General features: G+C 35.4%; 2 protein-coding genes across 5 annotated transcripts; both read left to right on the top strand.

Moving 5' to 3' along the window:
• Window positions 1–398: 398 nt before the first annotated feature.
• LOC114521331 (synaptotagmin-B-like) lies at window positions 399–9191 on the top strand. Of its 4 annotated transcripts, XM_028541763.1 has the most exons (7): window positions 401–506; window positions 1703–1866; window positions 5905–6201; window positions 6662–6741; window positions 7288–7654; window positions 8192–8330; window positions 8589–9191. In XM_028541763.1, exons 3-7 carry the CDS (start codon window positions 5956–5958, stop codon window positions 8990–8992), a joined length of 1236 nt encoding a protein of 411 aa, XP_028397564.1. In that variant the 5' UTR covers window positions 401–506; window positions 1703–1866; window positions 5905–5955; the 3' UTR covers window positions 8993–9191. The 4 variants fall into 4 exon arrangements, with proteins under 4 accessions (XP_028397540.1, XP_028397564.1, XP_028397556.1 ...); XM_028541739.1 differs by lacking the exon at window positions 1703–1866 and having other exon boundaries at window positions 399–506; XM_028541755.1 differs by lacking the exon at window positions 401–506 and having other exon boundaries at window positions 1405–1866.
• A 1863-nt stretch (window positions 9192–11054) lies between these two features.
• LOC114517258 (synaptotagmin-1-like) lies at window positions 11055–16628 on the top strand. Its single transcript, XM_028536930.1, has 10 exons — window positions 11055–11313; window positions 12089–12321; window positions 13261–13340; window positions 13630–13945; window positions 14172–14323; window positions 14452–14559; window positions 14862–14896; window positions 15010–15338; window positions 15609–15741; window positions 16165–16628. The coding sequence occupies exons 2-10, from the start codon at window positions 12094–12096 to the stop codon at window positions 16560–16562; spliced, it is 1779 nt and encodes a 592-aa protein (XP_028392731.1). The 5' UTR covers window positions 11055–11313; window positions 12089–12093; the 3' UTR covers window positions 16563–16628.
• The last annotated feature ends 2412 nt before the right edge of the window (window positions 16629–19040 follow it).

Genomic DNA, 19040 nt, shown 5'->3' with positions numbered 1-19040 from the left:
AGATGTTCTTTTCTCATTAGTTTGGATTCAACAATCGAATATTAGCATTAGTACATGTGATAAAAATCCCAATTTGACTCGACTGCTTTCGGGACTCCGAACCACAACTACATAAACGGCTATGTTATCTTATGCAGCTATATACAATTATAGATTGTAGATTTTCAATCTGATTATTCTGATAGCAACGGCCTGTTTAGTTCGTCCTCAAATGCAGCCTTTATACCGAAAAGTTCCAATATAACCAGGGAGCAGCGTGGCAGCCGAGCGTCTTCAAATAAGTTGGCATCAAATGTGGTATAACAACTATACCTATAAATAGACAAAATACTTCCCGACGTTTCGACCTGAGGCCTTTGTCAGGAGAGTTACTTACTGACGAAGGCCCTCAATTCGAAACGTCGAGAAGTGTTTTGTCTATTTTAGGCAGTTGTTATACCACATTTGATGCCTTTTATACCGAAAAATATACTCTGACTTGTGGTTGTCTGGCTATGTGGAGGCGGGTGAGTGATGCCTATACAACATTGTCAGATATCGAGTGCTTCTGTACCTCTGTTAAAACAAAGATTAATATAATCTATAGCAAACTTTATTTGAAAATATAATCATTTAAATATATCGGTTTCTGCAAAAGTGGGCTATATACCACACGTCCACACATTGTACACATGCTGCCGACTCTGCGAGTTGGGTATTGACTACAGACATCAGCTCAATATTGATGTGATATATTAATCCTTGTCCTATAACCCTAGAAAACCTGACAACCATGAAGTCACTAAAGAGAGTTACTCTGTATGCATGTTATTTATACGTTGTAAATTACAGATATATTTCGAGAGCAAACTCATAAATCATAATATATGCACCGACGATCTACCAGCTAAGCCGGATATGGTGTCGAGGCAAAGAAGACATGCAGATGTTTTTCATGATATATGGCGGGATATGATAAGCGACGTTCGCCTCAAAATGTTTCTTTTTGCCGTAAGATTTTTTTATGATCCAAATTAAATAAATGAGTTCAAGCAGCGACCTCATTTCATTTCATCCTTACTTTTTATGAAAACATTCAGCTTCTAATCAGTCGAAGATAACATCTGCTTTGCGAAAATTCTTTTTTACAAGATTTTCAGCCTTCATCGTTGGTTAATACCTTGTTAATATCATCTATAGACTGATTTAGAAAAATATATGTTGGAAAGTAGGATTTTACAGGATTAAATCCAGCCCACCACTTTAAATTTTAATTTTTCATCTCGCTCGCTCACTCGTCTCAATCACGGCTGTCATATGAATACGTCGGTGTCGTTGCGAACCTTAATACAATTCACGCATTCAATTTAGGTTAAGTAATTATTTCCTCGTTCCCAATTTCCATCAGACTCTTACTTATTTACATTTTCCATACATTTTGAAGTGAACGACGTGAAAGAATCCATCTCTATGTATTTTAGTAATCGTCGGCTTTTCCGAGTATTATTTATTGATCAAATGCAAAGTTGCGTTGTTTTTAATATTTAATATAATGAAGTCGATTCTTGAATCTCTATAATATAAAACCGATATGCATAAACCAATTCATATGACAATTTGCCGCGAACATCCCACGCAGGGTCTATTGTTTTGCCTTCTTTTAATTTTTGCCCTAGCCACACATTCGACAGGAATACAGCCGACAATAACGTATTAATTACAGCAATAGCTCAACTTTGAATAAACATACAGCCACAGGAAGAATTCGCGCTTGTCATTTTCTATTCACTGCATCTACCGACGACAAATACAAATACAAAGGAAGAACAGCTCAGGAAGAAACAGTAAGGGAAAACGATATTTCGAAACAATGGACTATCTCGAAAGGTAACTACAACGAATTTCAAAACATCAAACAAATCTCGAGTGTTAGCTTGAAGCCATATATGCATGTAACATACATCGTTGTCTGGTTGTGGCTTTCGAAACATTTTTGACATAAAAGCAATTGAAAGCCATTAGGTGAATTTGATATGCAATTCAATATCATAAAAATATATATTTCTGAGAATATAAGAAAAGCCTGGCAATTTTTTGTGAAGTCGACCTACATATAGGTAAAGTAAACCAAAGAAATGTATATATAAGCTTTTTCCGTGTAAATATATTTTGAATATGCATGCATAGTAATAAGATACTACCGCGAGAACTCGTATAGTATTGAAACTTCACAATGCTATAGTTAGTTAATATAAATTTGCTGCTTGTCCATGCATGTAGACTTTAATGAGGGGACAGGTCGGGGCAAAACCTGATTGCTGTGAACAATTATACCATATAGCACGATCGGCTATACAAATACGCATCCATGGATATGCACGCACCGGCTGCAAGTATAATATAAATAGGCCCACATTACTACATGCATATATATATAAATGCATTGCATATGCATGCATTTAATATAAGAACCTTCAATTCCATGCACTGTCTGGGTTATAGTTTGGCAAAAGTCGTATCTAGGTCATGAATACAATGTCAATACAGAATTACTATTAGAACAATATATTAAAACTACAGTGATTTTTTTATGCATACATGTTAAATGAAAAATGCGCTAAACATATATATAGCTACTGAGAAAACGTATTTGTCTTACTGATGACTTACTTTAGTTACTTAACTTAGAAAAAGAAGGGTTTTCACGACCACAGATAAATATGCAGGGGCGCAGGAACGATACGGGGGCAAAGGGAGGGGGGACAGTTTTCATGAAAGGACACTTCTCTAGCGGCACATAAACTAAATGTTTTATGCGTCTGTTGAACTTTATCTCACCGTGATTTTTTTTTCCAATTAAATTATTTCGGTGTCTTTTCGACCAGACGATTGTGCTATTCTTAATTCTTCATGCTCGTTTGTCGAACTCCTATAATTACATAACTTTTTAAATTTAATCCTAAAAAGGACATCTTATTCCCCCTTGCCCCTGCCGCGGGTAAAAGGCAACGGAGGCAGCTGCTCCCGCCCTGTTCCCGCGCCTCTGCATAAATAGTCGGTTACGAATATAACCAACATGTGTGAGATACAAAATTTAGAACAGTATACACAAAAATATTGTGTTGTGTGAATCCCCAGAAGAGAAGAAAATTCGTTCATCCGGTCTATTAACTCTGATGATGATATGTCAACCAGAACGAACTTATTATAAAAAGCAATAAAGCGGAAGATTTTACTTATGAGCAGCTTAATAAACATAATGATGCGCTGTGTCATGCACATATAAACTTTGGTTTAAGTCTGCAATCTGCATGATCAAAAGATAGAATAAAAAACTAGTTTAGACGGATTCAAAAGTATATAGATATATTGGTTCGTGGGATATATAAAAATATGGGTTCCGGCAAATAAGAAAAGGCTGAACAGAAAAACTGAAAGAAGCGACTAAGTTGGCGAAGCATAAATAAAATATGCAGGTGGGTCGAATGTAAGCTAGTAAAGAGTAAAAAAGTTAGAGAATTTCTTGAGTGGTAAAGTATACATTGCTGTATGTATGTTTAATTTACCTGCTTTGTATGTATATATATAAACATGCACTGGATCCGAATCACTCATTCAGGTTTTTCTCTAGCAGATTTGCACTGATTCACATTTTTAATAATATGCAATGCGCTGTAAATGAAAGCAATTTACAGATCAAGCAACATATAAATGGTGCATGTATACTTCTATTGGTCTGCATCGTGACTGTTATATCTGCATGCGTTGTATTTTATATATAAATCGAGGAATTACAGCATAGGTTATGCAACTATATGCACCAGGTAGCTTCTCAATAGCTTGGTAAATAATTATATTAGCCAAATTACATGCATTTACTGCAGTCTGTCAAATTACCCAGATATATGAATGTACTCAGATCGAGATACATATAGAAATCAAATTATAAATATGACGATAAACAAATCGGTTTGTTCCCCTGAACAAGAGATTCACACAAACTGTTTTGAAGTAAACAAATGCAAATCATAAACTGCAATATATGCATATAAATATATACTCAGTCAAATCAGTTCGTCCATTAGCATGCTTATGATCAGCCTGACAATAAAGGCCTTTGTCAGGAGAGTCGACTATAGGGTGAAAAGCTGTCAGATGCATGCAATACTTTATCATTGTTTGTTTAGTTGGTAGACAAAAATTCATCTAAAGGAAGTTTTTTATTATCAAGCATCCATATATATAGAAAGTTTCTTAATGCATGGGCGTATATTTGTCCATAGCCGCGTGTCTTAAATTTCCACGGGAGAATCCTGCAATTTTCATCTCTATATATAGGAAATTCACTACACGGTTTATACATATGATCGATTTTAACTGATTTCAGACTGAGACTGAGACAATGTCATTGTTTCATCGTGTTTGATATGACCGTCAATCGAGTCTGGTATATAGACCATGCATTAGCTTTGCTAATTGGTAGCGTTTGTTGTGGTTGTGCGAAGACAATAGACATATATATACAGGATGTTAAGTAGAACGAGTGTATATAGCTATATATAGTATATACATAGCAATTTGAGACTGATCAAAGTTTCGATAAACTTTTTCACTTTTACAAACGTGCTTTTGTCACACTATGCAATTACAAAGAGCTTAAACTGATCGAATATTCTATTTTATAATAGTCTTGTTTGTGACTTATGAGGCTTAACTACGTGGTCATAGAGCATGAGATATGAATGAGTTGGAGGAAAAAATTAACAATTATAAAGCACGCTTGCTAGTGTAGCGTATAGGAGGTTATATAATCTTTGCCGAATATCAGTGAAATATAGTGCTTATAGAACTCAAGTATAAATATATTTAAGCTTCAGCGAAGTGCTTTCGAAAGGAGCCATAGTTAACTATTTCAGTATTTGATTTGATTTCTTCCGCTTGGTCATATCTCTACCAACAATTCTGCTTTACAAACGTTTAATAAATTAAGACTATATATAACGTCGCGCAATAGATAGCTATTTGTACATGGAGAATATATAGGAACAAAGAGATTATAGTTACGTTTGACTATACAGCCCATTAAATGTCTTTTCATGAAGCATACCACTGAAATGCACCCAAACAACTTGTCGGTATATCGGCGAATTTTGATAATCCCATGCAGTCAGTAGGAATATTCAGTTTACCTTAGTTTCGGTCTGCCAACAGGTGATAATGATACCCACAATATCAAATACTGATTAAAGATAGCATTCTGAAAACACACGGTTGCATGGGTAGCTATACTACCGACTTATAGGAAATCAGGAGCAAAAAATGGCAGTTATACATGAAAATGCATATTATAGAAAATGTGAACCTTGAGAAGAATTTTTACCTTACTGCATGCCATGGTTTCGCGTGAGGCACGGGTACATTCATGTCAGCAAACTTTTAATTTCATATTTAATTGGAGAAATGTTGAGAAAAGTCAGAAAACCATGTCAGACGTGTGAAACAGCGTAACAGGTTACGTAAATAACGGGTTCTTTTTAAATGTCCTAAATGTACTCGTGCATTTTTCTCTGCGTTCGTCATGCAAGGCGTTTGTAGGTTTTTTAAATGCGTGGAATGTTAATCGCTGGGCAACGAATCCAACGTCTGGTAGAAAGAAAAATATCTTTATGTGATATGGATTAAGAGTAGCAACAATACCTTTACAATTACAAAGACAAGTAAACGAGAACTCTCGTGCAATATAACAATTTCCTGCAAGGCAATATTTCTATTAAATTGATATGAAATATACATTTCCTTAGCCGCTTTTTCGAGTTTTAAAAGACATTGATATGTTTCGAAAGAGTTGAAACAATCCTTTCAATAAAAGAAATTTAATTTTTAAGGCCTTTTGTGTATAAGGAAATTTATTCAATTTTTTATTAGGCCTACTATGCTTGGTTAATATTTGGATGTATAATTCTCGCGGTCATCATTATGGTGTCCTTGTTATGCTTACGATTTATGAATGGAATTTTGGACTGGGGAGATAAACAGGGAGACTACGCGACTCATATTCTCAATGGAAATTATCGGAGAGTTGACACTGAAGCTGGTACAGGTGAGAAGCCCAAACATCCACACGGAGCTATCACTATTCACACAATTCAACCGTACGGGGAAATAATGAGAGAAGAAGAGAGTGACGTGCCTTATACTGAAGATAGTGACATGGAAATTGAGGTAAGTATAATCGCGATTATGTTCCAGGTATATGGTTGTTGATACATGATTTAAATAGGCTAGTTCATGTACATTATTATTGGAATTTCAAGAACAAATATTTCTTAACGAAGATGAAGTACTCGTGCATGAGTGTCCCGCTTTAGCTGAAGTCAATAAAGATGAGGACATCTGATGGGCCATCATTGAAGCACTATACACGAGTCATTTATTCTATTGAGATGTAAATTACTATTAATACATATATTCATCCAAGGCCAATAAGGCAATACACTTTATTATGCAATCGTTAATGTTACGTTTTGCTATATACAGAAGAAGTAATTGTTTTATTCTCGATCAAATTGAGTGACATATATGTAGCTATATACACAACCGTTGCATAATTCTGTTATTTTAGTAACGGAAGTATATACCTTTAGCTCTTTCATATCTTTATTTCTAATTGTCTTTATTGTAGTATATTTACCCGATACAGAGATTACTAAACAGCAAGGAGAATCTTGGGAAGTTATACTATTCATTAAAAATTCTCCCCAGGTTTGTAACTTGTATGCATGAGCATGTTTTGACTATTTGCAATTTAACATATTTATTTTCCACGCGGCAGCTTATCGTATGAAAAAGTAAAACAACTGCATGGTCATTTGATGCATTTGAACACCATGCATGCATTTTTACAATCTGACATGAATAACACTAAAGAGACTGTTGAAGTATTTTCATTGATGAAAATCCTCGCAGCCAGTTGGCCAATGCGATAAGAACAGGAAGCGAGCGACCACAAAATAACATTCAAAATTCATGCCTAAAGTTGAACAAAAGCAATTGTTGTGATTGGCTAAAATGTACTCGATTGATCGCGTACGTGTTGTCAACTATAAAGCTCTATACCAGTCCTAGTTTCATGACGTCAGTGCACATGGGAACTGCATTCGCGCTATGACAGGTTGGAGCGATTTTTACCACATTGTCATGACAAAAACGATCATTAGCTACTGTGTGAATGGTAGTGTGAAAAGATAAGATAATATTAAACTTCTGCAGTAACAATCCTACTCATGCACTGTTATCTTTCCCTTTCAGTTCCAAACTTGTTATAAATCTCCTAAGAGCAGATGAACTACCTGAGGCAAAGAACGACTATCCAAGAGTTTATGTCACAATCAGTCTCTTACACAATAATAACATTACCAACACAAACCAAGAATTAAAATCCAAAGTTCAACAAGGAACATATTCTCCTCATTTTAACGAGAGATTCGAGTTTGATATAAAAAAATTAAACGTTGATGAGATGTTATTTCTACGATTAGTTGTCTGGTATGTGGATAGTTTTTCACAAGGCGAATGTCTTGGTATGGTGGAGCATAATCTGGACAAATTGACGGTGTCAGAAGAAGGCACTAATGAACAAACAATTGTTTGTAAAGATATCCAACGAATAGCACGGGTAAAGCTAATAAATTTAGTCAATTCTTTTAAATAGATATACATATAAAATAAACAGGTTTATAGGGCTATAATCGTTCCACTGTTTCTCATCTTCAAATTTGTTTAAAATAACCCTAGTTAGGAATGTTGTTGTTAACTGACGTTTCGAGTTCTTTACCAGTAGTCATTGTCAAAGTTAAGAGAAGAGGAAGTGTCGGGTACGCCACAGACACACCAAAGTGTGCCGAACCATTTAGTCCCAACGTTAAGGGGCTCGAAACGTCAACACCGCCAACAATCCTTCTCATGATCACACCTACGCTAAGCTGGACGGTCAACACCTACCAACCACATAATTGTATAACAATACGCCTGCATTCAAACAAGGAATTTGCACAAAAATTCTTCTTCGAGAGCCTCCAACCCCGATAAAACCATCATTTGGAATCGAACACTAATACTTATTGCAATGAGGCATTTAATTGACGATTGGCGAAGAACGTGAGGTTTATCACCCCTTAAAAAAGAATCTAAACATTTTTTGCATTTTATTAAGGACTTTCAAGATGAAAACGGCGTGTACGGTCACTACGGAGCTGTATTATTTTCACTCACTTATGCACAAACAACCAAACTACTGACAGTTGTCTTATTCAAAGCACAGAATCTCAACCTCATTTCAGATGACAATCAAGGTATGTTTTGTACATTAGCAATACCTTTTTCCAATGCACTAGAATGACTTCTGGTAGTGGTTAATAAAGAAGCTTATATATCTTTACAACAAGGCGATATCCAGGAAAATCGACGACCTCGGCGTTTATTTATACTCTCTTCACATGAGCAAAATCAGCAAATTTATCAGCGTTTATCGAACACAAAACGGCCAGCAATAAAGCCCAACTGTCTTGTTTTGCAGCATTTCAACCCATTGAAATGTCTATCTTTTGCAGGTATTTACGCAGAGGTTACAATAATTTACGTGAAAAAGAACAGACGAAAACGGAAAGTGACGCAATCTATGCCTGGTACGAACAATCCAGTTTACAACGAAGCTATTTTGTTTGATCTCAGCGACCTTGAAACTCAAGATATGAAACTTCAGATAACTTTAAAGCAGAAACGGACTGATAAACCTGATATAGCGCTAGGACGAGTCCTCCTGGGCAGCGATGTTTATAACAGTGACGCAAAACTTCATTGGAATAGCGCAATGAACGCAAATAGGGCAGTTGCAGAGTGGCACAATTTACGACAATGTCAGTCTTACAATTACAATAACAGGCGACGACTCCGCAATCGGTTGAGCTGTAGTGAAAATGAAGTGCCAACTGACTCTAGTTCTTCTGATGATTAATCATCCAAGCATTCTCAATAATAAATGCCTGCCTGCATGCGTAAAAGTGTGGAGACAATCGCTAATTGCATGAATGATCATGATTGCCAATTTCAATAATTGCGCTTTTTAGAATGTGATTGCGCATGTCCAGTTTTCAATAAACAAACTTTTAGAAACAATTTAACAGGATTTGAAAGAATTTTTGAAAGTGATCTCCGTTCTACACTTAAAAAAACAATTATTTAAAAACAATTAAAAATAATTGTTGTTATTTATATCCTGATCTACCATCATAGGGGATTATGTGCACGATGAGAGGGCTTTTGAGGGAGCGCGGAGCAAGGATGCCCCCCCCCCCACAAATTTGTAGGAAATATTTCAAACGGCAGAAGAAAATTAATTAAGGGATGATGTTAGTAAAATAGCAGTATAATTTTTAAAGTAAGATAATATTTTTACTTCGCAATATCAGAGTCATGAAAGATTATCCCTAGCTATAAAGGCACTTGTCTGCATCTGTGGCTGTACGCGTATATAGAGCGACAAGTAATACATGAATTAATTTGCATGTTCGCATTCATCTTGGGAAGATAATTTTTTTAACATTTAATGACCTAGGTCCGGTTTTCCTCCATCATGACGACTCAGGATGCATTATTCACTTGCTCTAAAATTATTTAGCTATCAGTCTTGTGACCACAATTAGCTTCGAATATGGAGACTCGGCTCAACTTTATAAGATGACAATTCTCTTTTGAGATAGGCTCTGCCTCGAACTGTGCCACATTCTATGTCTTATTCGATAAAAATAAAAACTGACGAGACAAGCGTAGCAAAAAACTGGTCTGCATGATAAACGTGTGGATTCCACCTAAGCGCATAGTAGGAGGTTTTTTGTTATGCCCTGAGCGCTCGTATTTAGCTACTGAGGTTAGGATGACTTATGTTATCATTTATGGTCTCCGTACGGTCTCTACCAGGTATGAGAATAACTTCGAAATACCCTCCTTATGGTTCACAAACGATCCTCTTAATCAAGTCATATATCATTGCAGACAGGGATAGATTTTTGTCTCCTGTCTGATGCAAGGTGGAATAGTAAAGCATGGCTTTTACTGCCAGGCCGTATCTTGCCAGGTATTTATTGACGTCGCGTGTACTTTGGATCCTTGAATAAGACAAAATTTTAGTTCATCTTCATCAGTAGTTGACTCATATTCAGTGATGCGTTGTCTGCAACTTTTAGTACCATTTGCATCGAAGAAATAGCCGTAATAATAAGGATTAATAATACCATGGATTAAGTGGAACGAACATCTGATCTGCCGTGTCCTCAATATTCACAGATCTAGTCCACACAATGTTCATGTCTATCAAGCATAGAACTGGATATGGCAGTTCTTTGAGGACTAAATATATGTTTTGGAATCTTCATGAAATTTTTTCCCCTGAAGGAAAGCATTTTTGACATGCAATATTTGCTATGTTGACGCCTTATTTTTTAGGGGGGGGGATGGGTGGTCAGACGTACTCAGACTTTAATATTTACCAAAGTTTCTTATTCAAAAATTTTTTTCAAAGAATTGTTTTCTTTCGATAATTTCCACCAAAAATTTTATCACTTGCCTACAATCAGGATGTTGTGACCATCAGTGCAGGCCAATAATGCTACACAGGAAAAAAAATATGTAGATCAACTTCGCTTATCTCTGTTTATTGTATCATTCCTATGCATGCGTTACCTGTTTTGTTCTCTAGAAATCGTTGGTGACCTCATCTGCATAAGGTTAACCCTGAGCAAGTTACCGATATATCATTGACATTTCTCGAGTACTTACTAATTTCGTATGTATAACGGACATATATGTCATGTCACAATAACTTTATCAATGATTTCCCAAATCTGCGAGTTCTTTAAAGATCTTTTCTACTGTCGTTTGTCACAACACTTAAATATTCTTTCCCGATCTTTCGTAACGCCCCATGGAATCATTCGATCCATAGCGTGTTCAAGCGCCGTGTAATTATATAGAGTAAATGAAATGAGACATGCAAGACTTGTGTTTGGCAGTTTGTATCATTCCTCACTTGCGTAAACCAACGGCTAAGGCGACAGACCGTGCCAATATTTGAGTTCTTATACGTCTAGAACAGCGCCTTCAACGGCAACGAATTATTAATCAACCTGCATGCTGTAATATCTAGACGATTTGACAACGACGAACTATGGCACTAAACTGGAGCGATTTTTCATTAAAAATCCTTTTATTTTGAGCATAACTGAAGACCGACGAAGATCTGATGCTATTGATTTACTTTGAAGCGATGTATACTTGAAGGTAGGATTATAAATATATAGTTATATGTGCATGTTGTATGAATACTGTGTCGAAAATGCTCATTCTGTATCAGGGCGTCATGAATTGAAGTGCTTTAACTGTCAGTTTTAAGAAAATACATACATAAAACTGGTGTGCTTGGTCATTTATTGTTTTTAAAAGTAAACTAGTAATTATGAGCTAGGAATCCTTTTAGGACTCAATGATTTCGAAATTGATGACCGTAGGAATAAACGTGCAGCCTTAATATCAGCCTTAATGTGGTTTATAGGAATATTGAAATTAGACTTTAAATTATTTCGATTGCCTGTCATGCCTCATCGGCACAACAAGTATGCAAAACTATAGATGTGAATCATAATTATTACATTATATTATATTATATTATTTATATTTTCATTCAAACAAATGACAGTATTAAATATATGAGTTCGTGAATATAATTACATAAATTATCCTTATACAGTCGATAATATAGTCGAGCTTCCTTATAAGAATTATGATTTCATTGTCATGCACTGACTTGCTCTCACATGACAAAACCAAAACAAAGAAATAGCTACAAAGATTGCAATGAAGTGTTCAACAAAATAACACAGACTATGTCCAAGACATCGTAATTGCTCGAACTATATCATTCATGTATCACTGGGTTAAGAGAGGCAGAATTAAATAAACATAAAAAATAAATTAGGTTGATTTACACATAAAACTTTTTTCTCAAAAAGATTAAAATCGTGTGATCCTATTAGAAAAAAATACCATTTTTCTTAAGCCGAAATGAAAGAACTAGTTTTAGCCATTGTGATTTCGCTATGGATCGCAACCTTGTTGGTGTTGGCAATTTGGGTAGCATTCTGGAAAAGTCGAAGAAAAAAGCGTGCAATATCTGAATCTGAGGAAGAGTTTCTTAGTGAACAAATCAGTCTAGAGAACGATCCAGCCGTGGTTACAAAGACTACTTCAGTTCAGCCTGTATATAAACCATATCCTGCTATAACACGCGAGGTAAGAGATTCGCTGAAGAGATTTTGCAGTTATACATGTTAATTTACATAAAATAATGAGTCTGAAGCAGTGAATTCAAAAGAGATGTACAAGGTTCTTAACCATAATGGTACTAATAACAACATTGAAAAAAATTGTAAGCTCGTACATCAAGAGCCATGATTTGGCACTGAATAAGCAACGTTACCATGCATACATTATTAAGGTTTTCATTTTTCAACCGTGATTATTAGCTATATTGGAAAGTACCTGTTATTGTTAAGGTCTTTTTTTTACCTCCAGTATACCACTACCGCTAATACAAAGGGTACAAGAACCATTAAATACGATAAGTCTGTCAGATTAACCAATCAGGAGCACAATAGTTCAGTGAGAGGTGTCGGTTGACAGTTGTCAAATCTGAACGTCGGTAATGTGAAATACACGGTCAAAATACTGTCAAAATATCACGTCATATGCAAATGAGTCTCTATAGTCTGTAACCACATGCAACAACTGTTTGTTTTTTAACAAGCTCTGCGCAGTATCTTAAACCGGATTGCTTAAACAAATATACGTGGTTTCATTTTCATTAACATTTTCTTCGACGTTTTTGGAAAGGAAAGAATATACGATTAACAATGATAATATGGATAATGAACAGCCAGGGCCTAGCTTCAACATAGCTTACAGCTTGCATTACGACAGTTTGTTGAAACAAAACTATTTAATTACCTACGTGCAAATATAAATAATGGTATGATGTGTTGCTTTTACAACCCAAATCTGATGGGAATTATTACCTGGGAGACAATTATCATTGACTGTTTAGCATTGAAGATGAAAGAAATATGCAGCTAGCTCACAAATGCTTCACAGTTGCAAAGAATCATCTAACGACTTAAGCGTACACTGCATTTATTATTATTAACCATAATAATGTTGTGTATCATTATATAGAAAACTGGTGATACAACTGATGAGAGAGGCGAAGATTCAAATGGATATTTGTATTTTTCCATAAAATATGACGGAGACAGGTAAAATGTGTGTGTGTGAGTCGTTTTCTGTTGGAAATTATTATTCATTAATACTTGAATTGATGGAGTCCAGAGATACATATAGTCTTTTCTTCTAAAAAGCAGATAATATTTCACATCGACCACATTTCACGTCTTAATTGACAATGCATGTAGCGACAGAATAACGATCAAATGAAAACTATATAGTTATCACTGCAGGTGAACAAAAGTATGGCTAATGCATTTTTTTAAAACACAAAAATTCATCAAGAAACAAAAAATATTGGTGCATATTTGTTTTCCCCAGATCGACCCTCGTGGTAAGATTGGTTAAGGGTGAAAACATCCCAACTCAGAATTTATTCCCGAGCAAACCGAGCGTTGAAATTCAAATACTTCCCGCGAGAGCTGAACCAGCGCATGGTCAAGACGGTATCGAGTTTGAGATTCCCCACGAGGAGCTTTTACGACAAACGGTCCATTTTTGCGTTTGCCGTTATGATACATACTCGAGAAAGAATACAATTGGTGATGTTTTTCTGTCTCTGGCAGAGCTGACAGCAGAAGGAGTAGATCTGAGTCAGGAAATATTCATACGAAATTTAATCGAACCAAATATTGAGGTATTCATGCAGTAGCTAAACTAACATCGACCTGCTACGATCCCATGGTTTTTACAACTAATATACAGCATAAATCGTTTTTTATATACGGCATAGAAGTAATTGTAGATTACCTGTTCTGGTCAGGCAATTCCAATAGTTTTATCTAGCTAAATTAACGGAAAGCTCTTTCTTTACCGCGTAATAAACGAATTAATATGCCATGAAATAACATGTATTTTATTAGGTCAGTATAACAGAGCCAAAAAGCCCATACTATCTATGGGAGAAAATAAGAACTGCACTTCACGAAGGAAAGTTACGTCCTGAGATGAAAAAAAAGTCATTTATGGAATCTGTGGAATGGAACGTTGGTGATTCTAAGGAGGAAGAAACCAGGTAAAATCAATTACATGGTATATTTCAGATTCCTTAATTTGTATGTTTTTAATGCTTTCGGTGCAAGAGACAGGAGCAACACTTAACCATAGCATTCCATTTAATTTATTTTTTTCTAATGAACAAAGGGAGTTGGAGAAGCTCGATGAGACAAGCCATCGGGAAAGAACAAAGAGCATAAAACACGATGGACAACTGGGAAATTTATTTTTTTCATTAAAATACGAAGACAAGAGGTATAGAGCCACCTTAAGTATTTTCAACTTCGTATATCTTCGTATAACTTCGTGGTTTCTCGTTACGAGAAAAAACCCTCGATACCATGTATACTTTTATTCACTGCACACACGTGCATTATGATTATTCTCTTTCAATTTCATTTTTGAAAGGACGTGTCTGGAAATGTATTTGACCGGCTATATTATTTGACCGGTTATATAAAAAGAATAGCGATATTAGCTATATACCTTTTTTTTAAAAAATGTTTGCTTGTTCATGTTCGAATTTGATATAAATATTCACACTATATTTCAATTAGGTCAAAACTTCTTGTACGAATAATGAAAGCTGAAGGTATTTACCGTTTCCTGATAAAAATATTTACCTTTCCTCTCTAAAAAAAAATTACATTAAACTATATGAAGCATTAAATTTATATATGGTTATTTATCGAATTTCAATTAAAGGTATCCCAGATCATGATGGCGAAGCTCCAAATGTTTTAGTAGAATGTGCTTTGATACCTAGAGAGATTTCCGAGAAACCTTCTGCAACTGCAGTGCAAGAAAACACATTTTCGCCAATTTTTGAAGAACTTTTTGAATACAAAGTTGATTTCGGAGAACTATGGAAGAAAAAGCTTCATCTAGTGGTGTGGTATGTTGATGCTTACTTTCACCTAACAAGTTTGGGAGAGGTTATATATTCCCTCAGTCAACTGGATATTGAAGGATTGGATATATCACAAACTGCCATGCTTTTCTCCAAAGAGATTGTTCTACTTCATCAGACTAAGGTAATTTTCGATATATCTTTATAATAATACAGGAATAGTGATACACATTCATTTTTTGCCGGAATTTATTTAGCAAAAGTTATTTTGTTTTTATCTTTGTTATCGCGTAAAAAACTAATATTATTCGTGTCCACAGGATCATGTTGTAAGTTCCGTGGTACACGAGGTGTTCCGTGGCTTTGGTCACTGACTAGGGAAAAATTCTATCTTGCATAATGTCTATTTTCCTTAAAACGTTATTCAGAAACAACTTGTTTTATGTTTTACCAGGATTCTTCAAGAAAAAGCGTAGCGGAAGATTCAAGCAAAATTTTATTTTCACTAACCTACCTCCCAGCGACCAATCGACTGGGTGTATTTGTTCTTAAAGCTAAGAATATAAAAACAACACAAGATAATCAAGGTAACGACATCCTGACCAGTCCCTGATTCATTTCGGTAACGATTTCATACGCACTTTGGATTTCACTTATAACTGTCTTTCATGCATGCAGTGCTTTATAGATATCCAGTAAAACAGAGAAATACCAGTTATAGTTAGTAAATAGTAATATTGACTCCATTGCTCTTATACAAGAAATGAGAATTAAAAGCGAACATTTTGTCGTAAAAACGGTGGCGTTTATACCATATGCATATGCACGCAGTGAAATTTATGTGAACTCGATAGGACATTTAGCGAACAAACTACAAAGTGATTGTGTGCATGTGTCAATTATATAGTTATGCAGTGAAGCTCAAATATAACCGACTCGTGCTGGCTGCATGGGACATCTGGAGTATGCCAAAATGAAAACAATAACGTTTTCCTTTTTTATTCCAACAGGAGTGTACGTAGAGGTTACTATACTTTATCGGAGTTCACGCCATCGTAAGGTCACTATATTTAAAACTGGGACAGAGAACCCTGTTTACAATGAAACTCTATTGTTTGATTTGGAAGACTTTGTTATCAGTACTGTCAAGTTGCAAATTATTGTCTACCAGAAAGTAGCAATAGGGGCAAATGATGTCCCGCTTGGAAAGGTCCTAATGGGAAAAGAAGTAGGAGGGAGCGAAGAATCTCATTGGCTTGAAGCACTAACTGCGGCAAAACCTATTGCACAATGGCATGAGCTAGCGCCGTGCAGACAAGAGAGGAAAATGAAAAACATCACAACGATAAGGACGAGAGAACTTCGATCGTTTCAATTTGCAAAACGAAGGTCGCAGTTATTTGAATAACTTCATCAATTATAATGAATAACTATAATGAATAATATTTGAATAACTTAATCAATTATAATATTCCATGCAAATTTCATTAACTTTAACTTTAACTTTAACTAGTTGGCAATATCTCTTTTTCCAAGCATGCATGCACAACCCCAAAATTTGAATTTTTAGCGTGCCCAACTAACCCCCCAAAAACTTTTCAACTATAGATGAATTTGATCGCATTTCCCAGCTCTCAGACCAAAGTTTTCTATCATTATATATGCCCCCGTTGTATGTCAAATTTCAATAGTTATCCGGCGCATGCAGTTTCTTTAATTCTCAATCGACCATATTTATTATTGGTATTTTCCAAGCAATAATATAAAATGTCGGGAAACAATGTGTGGGAATGTTGTCGGGTTTCCTTCACCTCACAAACACGCCAAGCGTTATAACGTATTTTTGTCAGGCATTGCCACACGTGGAAATTTATAACATGCTGAAAGCAGGTAAGGTAGCTATAATATTAATACCCGTCGAGTTATCTTTAAAAATGCAGTACACGTAGCCATATTATCTATACTTTAAATGATCATCTACACGTTGGATGTTTATGCCACTGTCATATAAGTATTTATCAGGTAATTCTATGATAATCCTTATGATCAAACAAAAAAATTGCTGTGGCGTACACGGAAAAAAATACAGAATGTAATTCTACCACTCCTTCTCTTACGAAATAAGCGATTCAAATGTCTGATATTTCTTTGTACCGACCTCGCGTTCTATAAACATTATTAATTTTCCATGGTCCCTCGACCAATCAGTGCGAAAAATCTCCGATAATCAATTTGTAATTATACTAAAATATAATTAAAATGAAAATACATTTATACATCATCAATAATACATCATATAATTTACTTTAAATAACTTCCATGCATGCAGCTGGATCGACGCCCTAGTGCATATATAAATTAATACAGTTTGCATCACACCCAGTTTTATTTGCCCTTACATACCCTAGCATCAAATTGTGGTATAACAACTGCCTAAATAGACAAAACACTTCTCGACGTTTCGACCCGAGGGCCTTCGTTGCCACGCTGCTCCTTGGTAATATTGGACCTTATATACCCTGCATGACATTCATTTATCAGATCTCTGCATGGATTTAATTCAATCTATAGTAATTTTGATCAAGTCATATATATATATAAAAGAAAATCAGAGTCGTACAATAAATGCTTTAGGTTCGGGCCGCAGCTATGGGTCAGACAATTTACTTCATTGGGATGTTCTTATATTTAGTTCTCATAGCAGACTGACAACTCATGCTCAGTAACGTTTTACAGCAAGAATATGGTTCCATGCTGGGAAGAGGCTATACTGCTTGTGAGTGGCCTCGATTGCGGTATATACTGCTTACAACAGTTGGGAATCTGCTCGTGTCAACCGTACAATATTCAAAACGTGCATACAAGATAGATTCTGATTGAATTTCTTAATTCCAGATACAATGATTGCTATTACAATTTTTATTTGATCAGTTTAATTGCAAATGAAAACGTATATATTAATAATTAAAATGACAACCACTTGAAATGAACTTCCAGCTGGATACAATACAAAATTATGTGAATATATACTTCATATATCATGTGCCCAGATTTGTACAGGTTTCGTCTGACATTTAGTCAAATCTCTTCATGCATGGATCGAATGCAATCTATATTATAGCAATTTTGATCATCTAACCTGGTACGTATATGTTAAAATATTATCGTACAATAAATACTGTACATGCAGGTACGGGATATGAGTCAGCTATCGTCTTATTTCAATAATTAAACGAAAAGACAATTTTCTTAATCGGGATGTTCCTTTTTAGTTCTGACTTCTGATAGCAAAACAACTCAAACTCCGTATGTAATATGGTTCCATTCTGGGAATACTGCTTGAGAGTGGCAGCGATGGCAACACTAATACTGCTTACAACATTCGCAGATCTGCTCGTCATCCAGGCAATATTCAAGATAAAGAAATATCGACGCGCATCATCCCATGGCCTCTTATTGAATCTCTTTGTTTCAGACACAGTGGTTGGTATCACCGTTATGCCAATTTACTTAGTCAACTTGATTGCAAATGAAAATCCACACAATTTACTAATGTGTTACTTCACTGCTTTACTAAAAACGTTTACAATGTTGTATTCGCTTAACTCCTTGTCACTTCTATGTATTGAGCGTTTATTCATGTTTAAATATCCCATAAAATATCGTAAGTTGTTCTCACCATCATCAGTATGGCCATGTGTCGTCATTGCAATAACTTTATCGCTGACCATGCCATTTTTAATCCTGATCAACTTCGAGGTCGTCTATTTTCCTAAGCAACATCTTTGTTGGTTTAAAATGGAAAAGCTTCCTTTTGTGTCCGGATTTTTAATTCCTATCTTTGGCGTTCCCGCATTGATTCTGGTATTCAGCACAGTGATTATTA

The sequence above is a fragment of the Dendronephthya gigantea genome, unplaced genomic scaffold, assembly GCF_004324835.1.
Source record: "Dendronephthya gigantea isolate DGI-Jeju-01 unplaced genomic scaffold, DenGig_1.0 000000F, whole genome shotgun sequence".
NCBI classification, from domain to species: domain Eukaryota; kingdom Metazoa; phylum Cnidaria; class Anthozoa; order Malacalcyonacea; family Nephtheidae; genus Dendronephthya; species Dendronephthya gigantea.
The sequence above is the reverse complement of the archived record's forward strand: the minus strand, read 5'-3'. Positions and strand labels throughout refer to the sequence as shown.